At 49.6% G+C, this 17,632-nt stretch overlaps 1 protein-coding gene across 2 annotated transcripts in view; it reads right to left on the bottom strand.

Annotated features, from left to right (window-relative positions):
* The window catches only part of LOC129823727 (low-density lipoprotein receptor-related protein 8-like), a 228,828-nt gene that overhangs the window by 16,880 nt on the left and 194,316 nt on the right, over positions 1-17,632 (bottom strand). For both annotated transcript variants that reach the window (XM_055882677.1, XM_055882678.1), the window contains exons 10-13: positions 14,841-15,012; positions 13,681-13,914; positions 12,972-13,090; positions 12,140-12,279 (exon numbers count right to left, since the gene is read on the bottom strand). In XM_055882677.1, the coding sequence (XP_055738652.1) occupies positions 12,140-12,279; positions 12,972-13,090; positions 13,681-13,914; positions 14,841-15,012 (665 nt within the window). The remainder of the gene's footprint in view (positions 1-12,139; positions 12,280-12,971; positions 13,091-13,680; positions 13,915-14,840; positions 15,013-17,632) is intronic.

Here is a 17,632-nt window from a genome sequence, read left to right as displayed (position 1 = left end):
GAACACATTCAGCCCCATACATTCAATGTCATTGACATGTTTCCATATGATACGATTGCATTTAAAGTTATCTTTCATGTATATAAGCAATCCACCCCCTCTGCCCTCTCCCCTGTCCCTCTTGAATATGGAATATCCAGGTGTCACGCCCTGACCATAGAAGCCCTTGTTTCTCTATGGTGTAGTAGGTGACTAGGGGGTATTCTAGTTTATAATTTCTATGTTGTGTTCTAGTTTATATTTTCTATGTTGGTGTTTTGTATGATTCCCAATTAGAGGCAGCTGGTAATCGTTGTCTCTAATTGGGGATCATATTTAAGTAGATCATTTTCCCACCTGTGTTTGTGGGATATTATTTTGTGTTTGTGCATGTGCATCACGTAGTCACGTTCCGTTGTTCGTTTATTTGGTTTCTTGTTTTGGCTTATGTTTCACTTTTGGAATAAATATGTGGAACTCAATATCCGCTGCGCCTTGGTCCCGTTCTTACGACAACTGTGACAGAATATCCCACCAACCAAGGACAAAGCAGCGTGCAACGATGGGAAAAATAAGTTGGACCTGGGAAGAAATCATGGAAGGACAGGAGACCCTTCCTTGGCAGGAGTCGCAGAGGATGCAAGAAGGACGGCGACGACCCCGGGGACCGCGGCCACAGAAACCCCAATATTTTTTGGGGGGTGGGGGAACATGGAGCTGGCCACTGAGCAGAGGGAAGAGCCAGAGAACATCTGGGAGGAGATAGAGAGGTGGTCGGGCGACCCAAGGAGAGTACCAGAGCCCGCCTGGGAGTCGATGGAACAGTGTGAGGAGGGATACCGGAGAATGGAGTTGGCGAGGAGTATTCGGCCGGTAGTCCTGTGTCTCCTCCTCGCGCTCTCCCTGAAGTGCGTGTCCCCAACCCAGTACGTCCTGAGCCTGCTTCCTGCACTCACCCTGAAGTGCCAGAAATGGTCAGGGAGGCATTGGGGAAGTTAGGAGAGAGAGAGATGAGAGAAATGTTGTGCAAGTGTGTTCTGCTCAACATCCGACCAGGGGATCCGGTCTGGTGCAACTTGGGCTGGCTCCACCCTTCTGGTCTCCAGTGCGCCTCCCCAGTCCGGTACGTCATGTGTCTCCACCTCGCACTCGCCCTGAAGTGCGTGTCCCCAGTCCGATACGTCCTGTGCCTGCTCCTCGCACTCTCCCTGAAGTGCGTGTCACCAGTCCGGTAACACCTGTACCGGCTCCACGCACTAGGCCTCCAGTGCGCCTTCCCAATCCGGTACGTCCTGTGCCTGTTCCTCGCACTCGCCCTGAAGTGCGTGTCACCAGTCCGGTGACACCTGTACCGGCTCCACGCACTAGGCCTCCAGTGCGCATCCCCAGTCCAGAGCTTCCGGAGACGGTTCACAGTCCAGAGCTTTCCGGAGACGGTTCACAGTCCAGAGGTTCCGGCGACAGTCCCAGGTCCGGAGCTTCCGGCCCCCGGTCCGGAGCTTCCGGCGACGGTCCAGAGCTTCCGGCGACGGTTCACTGTCCGGAGCCTCCTGCGACGGTCCACTGTCCGGAACCTCCTGCGACGGTCCACGGTCCGGAACCTCCTGCGACGGTCCACGGTCCGGAACCTCCTGCGACGGTCCACGGTCCGGAACCTCCTGCGACGGTCCACGGTCCGGAACCTCCTGCGACGGTCCACGGTCCGGAACCTCCTGCGACGGTCCACGGTCCGGAACCTCCTGCGACGGTCCACGGTCCGGAACCTCCTGCGACGGTCCACGGTCCGGAACCTCCAGCGACGGTCCACGGTCCGGAACCTCCAGCGACGGTCCACGGTCCGGAACCTCCAGCGACGGTCAACGGTCCGGAACCTCCTGCGACGGTCCACGGTCCGGAACCTCCTGCGACGGTCCACGGTCCGGAACCTCCTGCGACGGTCCACGGTCCGGAACCTCCTGCGACGGTCCACGGTCCGGAACCTCCTGCGACGGTCCACGGTCCGGAACCTCCTGCGACGGTCCACGGTCCGGAACCTCCTGCGACGGTCCACGGTCCGGAACCTCCAGCGACGGTCCACGGTCCGGAACCTCCAGCGACGGTCAACGGTCCGGAACCTCCTGCGACGGTCCACGGTCCGGAACCTCCTGCGACGGTCCACGGTCCGGAACCTCCTGCGACGGTCCACGGTCCGGAACCTCCTGCGACGGTCCACGGTCCGGAACCTCCTGCGACGGTCCACGGTCCGGAACCTCCTGCGACGGTCCACGGTCCGGAACCTCCAGCGACGGTCCACGGTCCGGAACCTCCAGCGACGGTCCACGGTCCGGAACCTCCAGCGACGGTCCACGGTCCGGAACCTCCAGCGACGGTCAACGGTCCGGAACCTCCAGCGACGGTCAACGGTCCGGAACCTCCAGCGAGGGTCAACAGTCAGGAGCTTCCAGGCAAGGCGTCCAGTCCAGCTCCAGGGCAGGAGTCTTCCTCTGCGCCGGTGGCCAGTCCAGGCACGGTGTCCAGTCCAGCTCCAAGGCCGGAGCCTTCTCCTGCGCCGATGCCCAGTCCAAGCACGGCATCCAGTCCCGCTCCATGGCAGGAGCCTTCCTCTGCGCCGGTGCCCAGTCCAGGCAGGGCGTCCAGTCCCGCTCCAGGGCAGGAGCCTTCTGCGCCGATGCCCAGTCCAGACACGGCGTCCAACTCACCTCCAGGGCCGGAGCCCTCTGCGCCGGTGCCCAGTCCAGGCACGGCGTTCAGCCCGGCGCCATGGTCGGATCCGGGGTCTGAGAGGGGGGCTACGACCCGCACCGGAGCCGCCACCGACACTAGTTACCCCCACTAACCCCCCCATTTGGTTTCAGGTTTTACGGCCGGAGTCCGCACCTTTGGGGGGGTACTATCACGCCCTGACCATAGAGAGCCCTTGTTTCTCTATGGTGTAGTAGGTCAGGGCGTGACTAGGGGGTATTCTAGTTTATAATTTCTCTGTTGTGTTCTAGTTTATATTTTCTATGTTGGTGTTTTGTATGATTCCCAATTAGAGGCAGCTGGTAATCGCTGTCTCTAATTGGGGATCATATTTAAGTAGGTATTTCTCCCACCTGTGTTTGTGGGATATTATTTTGTGTTTGTACATGTGCACCACGTAGTCACGTTCCATTGTTCGTTTATTTGATTTCAATACTATCATCTGCTGATTCAGGTAGTTCTTTAATTGTAACTTGAACTGAGTTCTGGTCAGCCATGCGTGACTTCAAACTGAACGGGTTATTCTCTTTGAACACAACATGTTTTCCTCTGACTGTTATTCCGCTGATCAGAAGCTTTGCCCTTGCTTCCTTACTGAGAATATATATATATATATATATATATATATATATATATATATATATACACGCTAGAGTGCACGTACTCTCTGTTCTGGCCTCAAGTGGTTTGGATGAATTTCCTCTATGAGACTGTGTTAGAGCTCCTCCTCCTTAACGGGGTTGGCTATGACCTTTGTCAGGATTTCTCTCTCCATGATAAAAATAGGTTAAACAGTCTCCTTTGGGGCATTTCCACCCACAACCTTGCTCCAGGTCTCATTTTCCATTTTCCTTGACATCATTTTTTGCATCGCTGGAAATAGCCACAAGTACAGCAGCCATTTTAATTGTAGTGTTAATGATTAAAGTAATTTGTTTAACATTGAAATATATCAACAAAACTATTCAGCGTTATACAGTGAGGATACTTCTTACTTAAGAATTGATCAATGGTTGATCCTCAAATAGATATTTGCTGGATTCAGTGTTCTCCAGCCATTGAAGCTTCCCAGCCGGACCGAATACCCAAACAAAAGGAGATGTCAAAACACAACAAAACAAAATATGGATATATCACTCCTGACCTTAATTGGTCAATAAATCCAAAAACGAATCAAACAAGCAAACAAGCCATCTGGTGACTATGGATAGATAATAAACAGCGAGTAGCAACTGTGTAAAAACAAATGGGGGGGGTCAATGCTAATTATCCAGGTGGTCATTTGATGAATTGTTCAGCAGTCTTATGGCTTGCGGGTAGAAGCTGTTAAGGATCCTTTTGGACCTAGACTTGACGCTCCGGTACCGCTTTCCGTGCGGTAGCAGAGAGAACAGTCTATGACTAGGGTGACTGGAGTCTATGACAAATTTTTGGGCCGTCCTCTGACACCGCCTGGTATAGAGGTCATGGATGACAGGAAGCTTGGCCCCAGTGATGTACTGGGCAGTACACACTACCCTCTGTAGCACATATAAAAGCACATGTTTTACTCCAGCAACAACCAGCTCTCCAGCAACAACCAGTAAAAAAAACGTCTCTGTATGCTGCGTGTTGTGTCGGATAACTAAGGTTCCAGGTTAACTTATTTCCACAAATTATGCAGATTAACCTATAGACCAATAGGCATGATGGTCAAATGTATTTACATTGACTGGTATTTCCATCAATGGATAAAAAACGTTATTTTGCAATGGAATTTTTTGGGGCCGGCAACAGTAATTTATCGGCCCCACAAAAAAGCCTACAAAACAAAGCAGGCTAATGGAAACCCTGGTGCATGTGTACGTGTGTACGTGTACGTGTGCTGCAATACACTAAATTAAACTGTAATAAAAGTGGATTGGATTTTACGAAAGGCTAACAAATGTTTTCTTCTCAGAAAATGGACAATAAATTATGTATTATTAAACCACCATCCTGCAGTAGCTGTCTAACATTTGTATCAGCTTTCAATAAGAACATATTTTTCCTTTTAGCTACTACAATGCATTAGGAATTTTCACATATTAACTTTTAATAGTAGAGCTCTACTGTAGATGCTATTGTGACAACTGCAGATGCAAAAAGGATTTTCATATTTTTTTACTGAAATTGTAAAAAGCTCCTTTCAAATTTACCAGCAGTTTTAGGAGTGGATAGTTGGGAGTGGAGAGTATGGAGTGGAGAGTAGGGAGAGTAGAGCGGAGAGGAGAGTATGGAGTGGAGAGTAGGGAGCGGAGAGTAGAGAGCGGAGGGGAGAGGAGAGTAGGGAGTGGAGAGTAAGGAGCGGAGAGTAGGGAGCGGAGAGTAGAGAGAGTACAGAGGGGAGAGGAGAGAACGGAGGGGAGAGGAGAGTAGGGAGTGGAGAGGAGAGTAGGGAGCGGAGAGTACGGAGCGGAGAGTACGGAGCGGAGACTAAGGAGCGGAGAGTACGGAGCGGAGAGTACGGAGCGGAGACTAAGGAGCGGAGAGTAGGGAGCGGAGAGTAAGGAGCGGAGAGTAGGGAGCGGAGAGTAAGGAGCGGAGAGTAGGGAGCGGAGAGTACGGAGCGGAGAGTAGGGGGCGGAGAGTAGAGAGCGGAGAGTAGAGAGAGTACAGAGGGGAGAGGAGAGAACGGAGGGGAGAGGAGAGTAGGGAGTGGAGAGGAGAGTAGGGAGCGGAGAGTACGGAGCGGAGAGTAGGGGGCGGAGAGTACGGAGCGGAGAGTAGGGAGCGGAGAGTACGGAGCGGAGAGTAGGGAGCGGAGAGTAGGGAGCGGAGAGTAGGGAGCGGAGAGTACGGAGCGGAGAGTAGGGAGCGGAGAGTAGGGAGCGGAGAGTACGGAGCGGAGAGTACGGAGCGGAGAGTAGGGAGCGGAGAGTAGGGAGCGGAGAGTAGGGAGCGGAGAGTAGGGAGCGGAGAGTACGGAGCGGAGAGTACGGAGCGGAGAGTAGGGAGCGGAGAGTAGGGAGCGGAGAGTAGGGAGCGGAGAGTACGGAGCGGAGAGTACGGAGCGGAGAGTAGGGAGCGGAGAGTAGGGAGCGGAGAGTACGGAGCGGAGAGTAGGGAGCGGAGAGTACGGAGCGGAGAGTAGGGAGCGGAGAGTAGGGGGCGGAGAGTAGGGAGCGGAGAGTACGGAGCGGAGAGTAGGGAGCGGAGAGTAGGGGGCGGAGAGTAGGGAGCGGAGAGTACGGAGCGGAGAGTAGGGAGCGGAGAGTAGGGAGCGGAGAGGAGAGTAGGGAGCGGAGAGTAGGGAGCGGAGAGTAGGGAGCGGAGAGTAGGGAGCGGAGAGTAGGGAGCGGAGAGTACGGAGCGGAGAGTAGGGAGCGGAGAGTAGGGGGCGGAGAGCAGGGAGCGGAGAGTACGGAGCGGAGAGTAGGGAGCGGAGAGTAGGGAGCGGAGAGTAGGGAGCGGAGAGTAGGGAGCGGAGAGTACGGAGAGGAGAGTACGGAGCGGAGAGTAGGGAGCGGAGAGTACGGAGCGGAGACTAAGGAGAGGAGAGTACGGAGCGGAGAGTAGGGAGCGGAGAGTACGGAGCGGAGAGTAGGGAGCGGAGAGTAGGGAGCGGAGAGTAGGGAGCGGAGAGTACGGAGCGGAGAGTAGGGAGCGGAGACTAAGGAGAGGAGAGTACGGAGCGGAGAGTACGGAGCGGAGAGTAGGGAGCGGAGAGTAGGGAGCGGAGAGTAGGGAGCGGAGAGTACGGAGCGGAGAGTAGGGAGCGGAGAGTACGGAGCGGAGAGTAGGGAGCGGAGAGTAGGGGGCGGAGAGTAGGGAGCGGAGAGTACGGAGCGGAGAGTAGGGAGCGGAGAGTACGGAGCGGAGAGTAGGGAGCGGAGAGTACGGAGCGGAGAGTAGGGAGCGGAGAGTAGGGAGCGGAGAGTAGGGAGCGGAGAGTAGGGAGCGGAGAGTACGGAGCGGAGAGTACGGAGCGGAGAGTAGGGAGCGGAGAGTAGGGAGCGGAGAGTACGGAGCGGAGAGTAGGGAGCGGAGAGTACGGAGCGGAGAGTAGGGAGCGGAGAGTAGGGAGCGGAGAGTAGGGAGCGGAGAGTAGGGGGCGGAGAGTAGGGAGCGGAGAGTACGGAGCGGAGAGTAGGGAGCGGAGAGTACGGAGCGGAGAGTACGGAGCGGAGAGTAGGGAGCGGAGAGTAGGGAGCGGAGAGGAGAGTAGGGAGCGGAGAGTAGGGAGCGGAGAGTAGGGAGCGGAGAGTAGGGAGCGGAGAGTAGGGAGCGGAGAGTACGGAGCGGAGAGTAGGGAGCGGAGAGTAGGGGGCGGAGAGCAGGGAGCGGAGAGTACGGAGCGGAGAGTAGGGAGCGGAGAGTAGGGAGCGGAGAGTAGGGAGCGGAGAGTAGGGAGCGGAGAGTACGGAGAGGAGAGTACGGAGCGGAGAGTAGGGAGCGGAGAGTACGGAGCGGAGACTAAGGAGAGGAGAGTACGGAGCGGAGAGTAGGGAGCGGAGAGTACGGAGCGGAGAGTAGGGAGCGGAGAGTAGGGAGCAGAGAGTAGGGAGCGGAGAGTACGGAGAGGAGAGTACGGAGCGGAGAGTAGGGAGCGGAGACTAAGGAGAGGAGAGTACGGAGCGGAGAGTACGGAGCGGAGAGTAGGGAGCGGAGAGTAGGGAGCGGAGAGTAGGGAGCGGAGAGTACGGAGCGGAGAGTACGGAGCGGAGAGTACGGAGCGGAGAGTACGGAGCGGAGAGTAGGGAGCGGAGAGTACGGAGCGGAGAGTACGGAGCGGAGAGTACGGAGCGGAGAGTACGGAGCGGAGAGTAGGGAGCGGAGAGTAGGGGCGGAGAGTAGGGAGCGGAGAGTAGGGAGCGGAGAGTACGGAGCGGAGAGTAGGGGGCGGAGAGTAGAGAGCGGAGAGTAGAGAGAGTACAGAGGGGAGAGGAGAGAACGGAGGGGAGAGGAGAGGAGAGTAGGGAGCGGAGAGTACGGAGCGGAGAGTAGGGAGCGGAGAGTAGGGAGCGGAGAGTACGGAGCGGAGAGTACGGAGCGGAGAGTACGGAGCGGAGAGTAGGGAGCGGAGAGTAGGGAGCGGAGAGTAGGGAGCGGAGAGTAGGGAGCGGAGCGGAGAGGAGAGTAGGGAGCGGAGAGGAGGGAGCGTACGGAGGGGAGAGGAGAGTAGGGAGCGGAGAGTAGGGAGCGTACGGAGGGGAGAGGAGAGTACGGAGCGGAGAGGAGAGTACGAAGCTGGGAGCGTTAGGAGCGGAGCGTTAGGAGTAACTTTAGGAATTTGAACAGTGGACTAAAACAATGTCATTACCACAGTGGATTGACCATGCAGAGCCTTTAAGGCAGCAGGGTAAATACCACAGTGGATTGACCATGCCGAGTCTTTAAGGCAGCAGGGTAAATACCACAGTGGATTGACTATGAAGAGCCTTTAAGGCAGCAGGGTAAATACCACAGTGGATTGACCATGCAGAGCCTTTAAGGCAGCAGGGTAAATACCACAGTGGATTGACCATGAAGAGCCTTTAAGGCAGCAGGGTAAATACCACAGTGGATTGACCATGCAGAGCCTATAAGGCAGCAGGGTAAATACCACAGTGGATTGACCATGCAGAGCCTTTAAGGCAGCAGGGTAAATACCACAGTGCCTAAACTGGCTGTGAAATGAAACTGACACACACTTACATGCTGGCTAGACCGGACAACCATGTGCGTCTGCATGTTGATTTTGTACATTTTGTACCAGATGCGATCCAGACACGCTGGTTAAAATACCAAAATTAAAAATTCATGGACATTTAGCTAGCTAGCTTGCTGTTGATGGCTAATTTGTCCTGGGATATAAACAGTGGTTGTTATTTTACCTGAAATGCACAAGGTCCTTTTTTTCTGGATCTTGTGTTCTCTATTCCGACATTTAATCCACAGATAAAGTGGAAACTAATAGTTTCTAATAATCTCTTGGCCACTGGACTGGAGTGTGGAACTCAGTTCATCTTTCAATCACCCACATGGGTATATGCTCCTGAAAACCAATGAGGAGATGGGAGAGGCAGGACTTGCAGTGTGTCAAGCATCAAAAATAGAACCAAGTCCTACTTTAGCGCCTGCCTCGTTGCCACGCTCGAGTGGTTTAGATGAAATGATTGAATAAATTGTATGTGTACATTTCTTTTACAACGTACAAACTCCTTCAAGACCATTTTAAAAGCATTCCAGGTGAAGCTGGTTGAGAGTGTGCCAAGAGTGTGCCAAGTTGTCATCAAGGCAAAGGGTGGCTACTTTGAATAATCTAAAATCTAAAATATATTTTGATTTGTTTAACACTTTTTTTGGTTACTACATGATTCCATATGTGTTATTTCATAGTTTTTCTGTCTTCACTATTATTCTACAATGTAGAAAATAGTAAAACAATTTAGAAAAACCCTTGAATGAGTAGGTGTGTCCAAACCTTTGACTGTTAGTGTACGCTTGCGCGCACGCACACGCACACACAGACTTACACCTACTTCTGGCCCACCCCTACCCAGCCTCCAGCCTGTCTGTGTGTGCCATGTGACTAGGGCCAGCAGTAAAATGTTGTTATGGGTGTGTGCCAGTGTGTCAAAGCTGTGCCTGCACATCCATATGTGCCAGTGTTGTGGTCCTGCCTGCAGTGTGTGTGTGGCACTAAGAACAACAGAGATCTGGCCAGAGCTTAGCTCCTCTCCTGTTTCCTCAGTTTATTCCAAACAGTCTGTTATCCCAGAGGGGAACACAGCACAGCAGAAACACATTATTTCATTTTTGTATTTAAGCAGACACTCTTAGAGTGAATTACTTACAGGAGGAATGAGGTCAAATCCCCAGATTTATCATCTTGTCGGGTCGGGGATTCAAACGATCGACCTTTCAGTTACTGGCCCAACCCAACTCTCTTAACCGCTAGGCTAGCTGCTGCCCACAGACTCACACACACACACACACACACACACACACACACACACACACACACACACACACACACACACACACACACACACACACACACACACACACACACACACACACACACACACACACACACACACACACACACACACACACACACACACACACAGCAGTGGGAGGTTAAACACAGACATTAAGCTCTGCATAATACTCCAATACCCAGCTAATGATAGCTCCGTCATTTGGCGTTAAACCATATACGGGACACTCGCACTAATAAACCCCTATAAACTCCTATAATAAAATCCTATAATAAACCCCTATAATAAACTCCTATAATAAAATCCTATAATAAGCCCCTATAATAAACTCCTATAATAAACCCCTATAATAAACCCCTATACTAAACCCCTATAATAAACTCCTATATTGGAATGTAGTGGCTGTCCAGTAACTGTATGGGTTTTGACTGACAGACAATCTGAACTTGAGCACCGCACGCCACAAGAAGTTGCCCCCCCATCCCTCCCGCTAACCGGACAACTTTTGCCATTTTTTGTTGTTGTTTGAGTGAAGGAAATGCGGTAAATTAAGAGGACACTATGTATTTTGAAAGATAAATACCTCTTTGATGTCATACAAGCTAGCCAAAAAAGCCCGTTTGTGCACTTCACATTTCCATACCATAAAACTCATGTCATACACAGTGTCAACGTTTATGATCACTATGTTCGATGTACAATTCCAATACCCTGTTAGCTTACGTAAGCTAAATATAATATGGCTGTCCATGGTTCTGATTTCTGTGTGTGTGTGTGTGTGTGTGTGTTGTGCACGTTTGTCAGAGTGAGTGCACGTGAGTTTGTGTATTTGGGACCGGAGTAGCTGGGGGGGGTAGAAAAAAAGTAGAAAAACCACTCACCCTACAGGTAGAGAAATGGTTACCTGGTTAAAATGTTTGCTCGCTAGCCTAACTTCCTTTCATGGGCAATGATGAGCAAGTGAGTTAACAGCCTACTACATCTAGTTACATATTGAGCTTTCATCCTCTTAGTCCAGGGCCACAATGTGTATTAATTAATGGTTGAATCAGAATAGCCTTTATACTCACTGGGCAGTACGGAGAAGGAAGTAAAAACCACAAGTCCAAATCTCCATCTCTATCAAAGGGAAGCCAAATGCTCACTGGCTTCCTTTGCATTTAATGCTACGGGCGGAAACAATGTCATACTCTTTATGACCAGACAGCATCAGACAGATGGCCTACACATACAGAGACAGGGGGGCGCTGTTTTGCTCTCTATGATGTTTTCTCCAGTGAGATACATTCAGCCTCTAGAGCACAGGTGTCAAACTCATTCCACGGGGGGCCGAGTGTCTGCGGGTTTTCGCTCCTCCCTTATACTTGATTGATGAATTAACATCACTAATTAGTTAGGAACTCCCCACACCTGGTTGTCTAGGGCTTTATTGAAAGGAAAAACCAAAAACCTGCAGACACTAGGCCCTCCGTGGAATGAGTTTGACACCCCTGCTCTAGAGAATTGAAGGAAAATTATGAAACAAAGAGAGACAAAAACTAAATTATGTTTTTCATTTTTTTCTTCTCAATTTCTTGGCATCCATGTATACCACTGCAAAATTATGATCAATTTCCCTGAATTGCATTGTGAAAGCCTAACACTGTAATATCCTATTTTATAACTTTGCTAGTCACGTTAGTAATAGTACAGGCTTTCAAATGATGTCCTCCTGACCCAGAGTGTGATTTATAATGGACCGTTTTTGGATTGCGTAAACAACAACAGTAATTGTGTGATGGCGGGGATGCAGGGTTGTGCATCTTGACTTGCTGCATCACCGCTTAGTATGGAAACTGCTTGGCATCCGACCGCAAGGCGCCACAGAGAGTAGTGTGGACGGCCCAGTACATTACTAGAGCCGGGCTTCCTGCCATCCAGGACTTCTATACCAGGTAGTGTTAGAGGAAGGCGCTAAAAATGGCCAAAGACTCCAGTCACCCAAGTCATAGACTGCTCTCTCTGCTACCACACGGCAAGAGGTACCGATGCACCAAATCTGGAACCAATAGGACCCTGAACAGCTTCTACCCCCAAGCCATAAGACTGATAAATAGTTAGTTAAAAACACTCAGGCCGGGCCTCCTGAGTCTCTCTCTCTCTCTCTCTCTCTCTCTCTCTCTCTCTCTCTCTCTCTCTCTCTCTCTCTCTCTCTCTCTCTCTCTCTCTCTCTCTCTCTCTCTCTCTCTCTCTCTCTCTCTCTCTCTCTCTCTCTCTCTCTCTCTCTCTCTCTCTCTCTCTCTCTCTCTCTCTCTCTCTCTCTCTCTCTCTCTCTCTCTCTCTCTCTCTCTCTCTCTCTCTCTCTCTCTCTCTCTCTCTCTCTCTCTCTTTAAAGCGTACCCACAGATACCTAGCGCATCCCTCTGCTCGCTCAACCCTTCACTCACAAGATGTTCCCCTTAGAGCAGCAGAAACCGGCAAAACCACACACACACCTCGAACACGGCCAGTGCGTAGGGGTGTCCCAGTCTCTCTGAGGAGGACAGGTGTGTCCTGCGATGAGCCCCGTTCAAGTCCACACTGGAGATCAGGTGCAGCTTGGAGTCTACCCAGTAAAGACGCCTGTTGGCTACGTCTGATACACACACACACACACACACACACACACACACACACACACACACACACACACACACACACACACACACACACACACACACACACACAGGCATTAGATGATCACTTGGGCAGACAGGCATACAGTAAATAATGTATCTACTCTGCTCTGAAAACACTGCTCACTGAAATATTTAGTCAAACAATCAATTGGGGTTATATCAAGAAGTTGAAGTTGCAAACTCCTGGAGATGAGTTCACTATGTAACAAATGTAACTATATTCCCTATGTAACTATATTCACTATGTAACAAATGTAACTATGTAACTATATTCCCTATGTAACAAATGTAACTATATTCCTTATGTAACAAATGTAACTATGTAACTAAACTAGTGAGAAGGAAACTGTGGAAAAGCACTTCACAAATGGAATGTATCATCATCATCATCATCATCATCATCCTCATCATTAAAAGGTTTACAAGGCGCTCAGCTATAGATGAACATCTAGTTTCAAGTCTGCTTGAAGAACCAATCTGTTATTGTTAAAAACAAAGCATTGACCAGGGTATATGCAAGGCGCTCAACTATAACGGGCAATTCCTGTGTGTGTGTGTGTGTGTGTGTGTGTGTGTGTGTGTGTGTGTGTGTGTGTGTGTGTGTGTGTATGGTGTGTGTATGGTGTGTGTATGGTGTGTGTATTCTTACCCAGGGTGATGCCGTTGGGCCACTCGATGTTGTCTGACACCAGGACTTGTCGGTCCACCCCGTTCATCCCTGCCTTCTCTATCTTGGCCCGGGTGCCCCAGTCAGTCCAGTACATGAACCTGAGGAGGAGAAGAACAGTTGTCCTCCTCTCCTCTGTAGTGCAGTTTGGTAGAGCATGGCACTTCTAACGCCAGGGTAGTGGGGTTCGATTCCCGGGACCACCCATACGTAAAATATACTCACGCATGACTAAGTCGCTTTGGATAAAAGCGTCTGCTAAATGGTATATAGTATTCTATTCTATTAGAAGGAAGACAGGAAAACCAATATGATACTACTGTATATATGTTGACGTGGATGAACATACTAGATATTACCAAACATGTGTACACGTTTACATATGTGTCCAACTCTCATTCATCACAACTGATGTTGCTGACGTAATATCAAAACATAACACAAGTACGGTGTCTGGTTGAGGTCAATCTGTACCTGAAACACTCTGTAGCACACTGAACATTATATATATTACTGGTGGAAGTGCACCCCGAGGAGGAGCACTTGTTTTTCGACTTGTGGCGTTGTCTTTTCATCGTTGGCCCTTTGATTTCCGAGATGTTTTGCACCAACACAACCAAAAACCAACCCCCCCCCCCACCCACCCCCACCCCCACCCCCACCCCCCACCCACCCACCCACCCACACTTACCCATGCTGTGGATCCAGCGCTATGGCTCTGGGCTCGCTGAGCTCCGTGTCCACCAGGACCCTCCTCTTGAGGCCGTCGTAGGCCGAGGCCACCGAGACGGTCTTGTGGCCCGAGTCGGTCCAGTAGAGGTTGTGTTGGACCCAGTCCAGGGCCAGGCCCTCGGGGGAGAGGAGAGAGCCAGAGTCCACCAGGGTCACCTGCTGGGACGGGTCGCCCGCCTCTGGGATCAGAGCACTGGAGAGGAACATGTGAGCATGGTAATAGATAGGGGTGTCAAAGACACACAACGTCTGGCGCTAGCTACCTCGAAGGTCAGGACCAGGATTCATTGCAGATAGATAACCTGTGCAATGAGATATCATTTTAAAAGGTGATTTATGCTTGAGCTGATCTCCTAGCTTTTAAGTAAACGTCTGGAAAATTGCTTTTAAAAGAGAGTCACTTCTGGCTGGACATGGCTTTATGCTAGCTGCTCCTGTAGACTTCCGTCATTGCAACGTTATGACTTCAGAAACTACATTCAACTTCCTTCAAACTGCACGCCGAGACATACACATGGTATCCATGAGTTCATCTGACTCTGTGCAAGTACAAAAAAATTGCCTAGTTGCCAAAATGTCAAACTATCCCTTTAACGGAGTTCATTTCACGGTCAGTGTCTGTAGGTGAAACACTCTGTCCAGAATAGCAGCTGTCCACATAGGGAGCTGTCTTCCATCTAATGATCAGGGCGGTGAGGAGTGGTAGAGGACAGGGTGTCACTCACACTTCTGAATAGGGTGTCCTGTGAGACCTGTTCTCTCTTTTATAATGAGGACACTGTTCCAATTAGAACAGCCCACCGGGGGGTAAGAGACGCCAGGTAGAGGTAAGAGAGGTCTGACAGAAACCCTGAAGAAGACAGCTTGCTGTCGAACGGTTGGCTAATTATTATCAAGTGGACTGCTGTTGCGGCTATCTTCTTTTTCTTACAAAGAGAAAAGAGGTACCAGTACTGAATCATGTGACTTTATTAAATATATCCAAAAGTAGTAATACATAATAGTTCAAGTCAGGGTCAAGTAGGGTTGCAAAATTCCGTAAACTTTCACAAAGTTCCCAGGTTTTTCAGAAATTCCAGTAGGAGGATTCCCGGAATCACAAGGGAAAAATAACGTTACCTGTAGATGTTACGGTGGAAGCGGTCGCACCAGAACAGACGGTTATTAGCCACATCTACGTCCAGCGCCACAGCATTCTTCTGGGTGGCAAGCACCTGGCGGTAGTCCCTCTTCACCGGGTCTACACGACGGATCTCCTGGCGGTTGGTGAACAGCAGGTAGGGAGACTTCCCTGGAAAAGGAAAGAGGAAAGGTCGACTTATTTCACCCATAATGCACTAACTGTAAGTCGCTCTGGATAACAGCATCTGCTAAATGACTCAATTGGAAATGAAAAATGTTCATTCAGCGGACAAGTAAACAATCTGACAGTTGGGATTCAAACAAATATTTACAGGACTGATGTGGCCTTGCATCTAATAAACATGTCCCCAACACATACATCTTTTAGTACACACTGAAAGCAATTTCAAAAAGGTGAGTCAGCCATATAGTGGTTTACAGCTTCAACACACCATACCTGAGAGAAATTACATTTCAGAAACTCCTGTCCGCTACCATTGAATTTCAGCCTATGATTCTACATGTCATAATATACAACTAAACTTAGCTGAACACAGTTCTCCCCTAAAACCATGAGGAAGATGGACATGATCTCTCACTAAAACATTCCAAACTGCTGAATAGTGTCAGTATCGATCAGTCTGTCCACGGGTTATTAACCTTCCGCACCTCATTATCTAACACAAGATATAGATCAGTAACGACAGCATTACACACACCCACTGAGCAGTATCTCACACACCCACATCCACTTAGCCCACAGAGCTCATTGACTCATAACACGGTCATGACTCAATACAGAGACACAAAGACAAACCGATACGGTCGTTCCCGCCGAGGCTAAACAACCTTGAACGAAGTGAAGCCAGCCAGATCATTGACTTTGAACGGGGAAGCGTTCAGTCAGAAGCTGTATCCCGGTATCTGGTGGTTCCCAGGGAGCTATAAGGATATGGATCTGTTCAACTGCTATTTCAACTGGAGCTCTAGAGTAGGGTGAAGCTGCTTTAAGTGCTGATCTAAGGTCAGTTTGTGTTTTTACTCCTAATGATTAAGTGATTAAATTAGGAAAGGAGAATCTGATCCCAGATCAGGGAAACCGATGTCTTTGCTTCTGTCTATATCGCAACTGAACGTTTCAGCCACTACGGATTTTAGCTTTAAGGTAAGGGAAGCTGATCCTAGATCTGTGCCTACAGCTAGAATCTATCTGGAGCCTAGATAGGTGTCCTTCTGGAAGGTTTTCCCATCTCCACAGAGGACCTCTGGAGCTCTGTTAGAGTGACCACCGGATTTTTGGTCACCTCCATGACCAAGGCCCTTCTCCCCCGATTGCTCATTTTGGTTGGGCAGTCAGTTCTAGGAAGAGTCTTGGTTGTTCCAAACTTCTTCCATTTAAGAATGATGGAGGCCACTGTGTTCTTTGGGACATAAAATGCTGGAGATATTTTTTGGTACCCTTCCCCAGATCTGTGCCTCGACACAATCTTGTCTCGGAGCTCTACGGTCAATTCCTTCGACCTCATGGCTTGGTTTTTGCTCTGACATGCACTGTCAACTGTGGGATCTTATATAGACAGCTGTGTGACTTTGCAAATCATTTCATTTACAACAGGTGGATTCCAATCAAGTTGTAGAAACATCTCAAGGATGCTCAATGGAAACAGTATGCACCTGAGCTCAATTTCGAGTCTCATATCAAAGGGTCCAAAAACTTACTGTATGTAAATAAGGTATCTGTTTTTTATTTGTAATACTTTTGCAAACATTTCTAAAAACCTGTTTATGCTTCGTCATTATGGGGTATAGTGTGTAGATTGATGAGAAAAAATATGATTGAATCCATTTTAGAATAAGGCTGTAACGTAACAAAATGTGGAAAAAGTCAAAAGGTCTGAATACTTTCTGAATTAACTGATATGATATGCAGGCGCAGACACGCACGCACACACGTAAGCATCCTCAAAAACCTCTAAAGGAGTGGATACAGATACTGGTACATTATTTTCCATTAGACCATTTTTTTAACTAGCTTTAGCGACAAACTGATTCAGACTGTGAACATGTCATTCTAATTATGCTTCATACCCTCCAGGCTCAAAAGGTGTGTCACAGCAGCTTAGCTCATTACAACTGATTATTTCGAAAAGCGAGACGTGAGTCCCTCTTCAAATATTTCCAGAATTAAAAAAAATGTAAACACTGCCAAGAAGGACATTTCTCAAATTCCCCGTCTTCTCCGAAAAATACGCCCCAAAAACTTGAAGAGAGAGAGGATTTTTTTGTCGTTGTTTACACCCTTAAGCAGAATGGTCCTAATTGGCAGAAGAGTGATAGTCACACTTTAGAGGCTCATTGACTAAAGAAACAGTGGTGTTTGTGTTTTTTTCGTTGTGTGTGTGTGTCTGTCTTTGTGGCTTGTGAGAGGAGCTATTTGAGGACGGGCTCATTGTAATTGCTGGAATAGAATAAATGTGGTTTCCATATGTTTGACGTGTTTGATACCGTTCCACTAATCCATTCCAGTCATTACAATGAATCTGTCCTCTCTATCGCTCCTCCCACCAGCCCTCCACTGGTGTGTGTGTGTCCGTGTGTGTGTGGTCCGTGTGTGTGTGTGTGTGTGTGTGTGTGTGTGTGTGTGTGTGTGTGTGTGTGTGTGTGTGTGTGTGTGTGTGTGTGTGTGTGTGTGTGTGTGTGTTGAGGAGAGAATCAGTAGTCAGACTGTTAGGTGTGTTAGATGCAGTACCAACCAAGACACATAACCACAGTCTTGGAGGAGGAACACG

The sequence above is a fragment of the Salvelinus fontinalis genome, chromosome 26, assembly GCF_029448725.1.
Source record: "Salvelinus fontinalis isolate EN_2023a chromosome 26, ASM2944872v1, whole genome shotgun sequence".
NCBI lineage: Eukaryota > Metazoa > Chordata > Actinopteri > Salmoniformes > Salmonidae > Salvelinus > Salvelinus fontinalis.
This window is presented reverse-complemented; position numbering and strand designations above follow the sequence as displayed.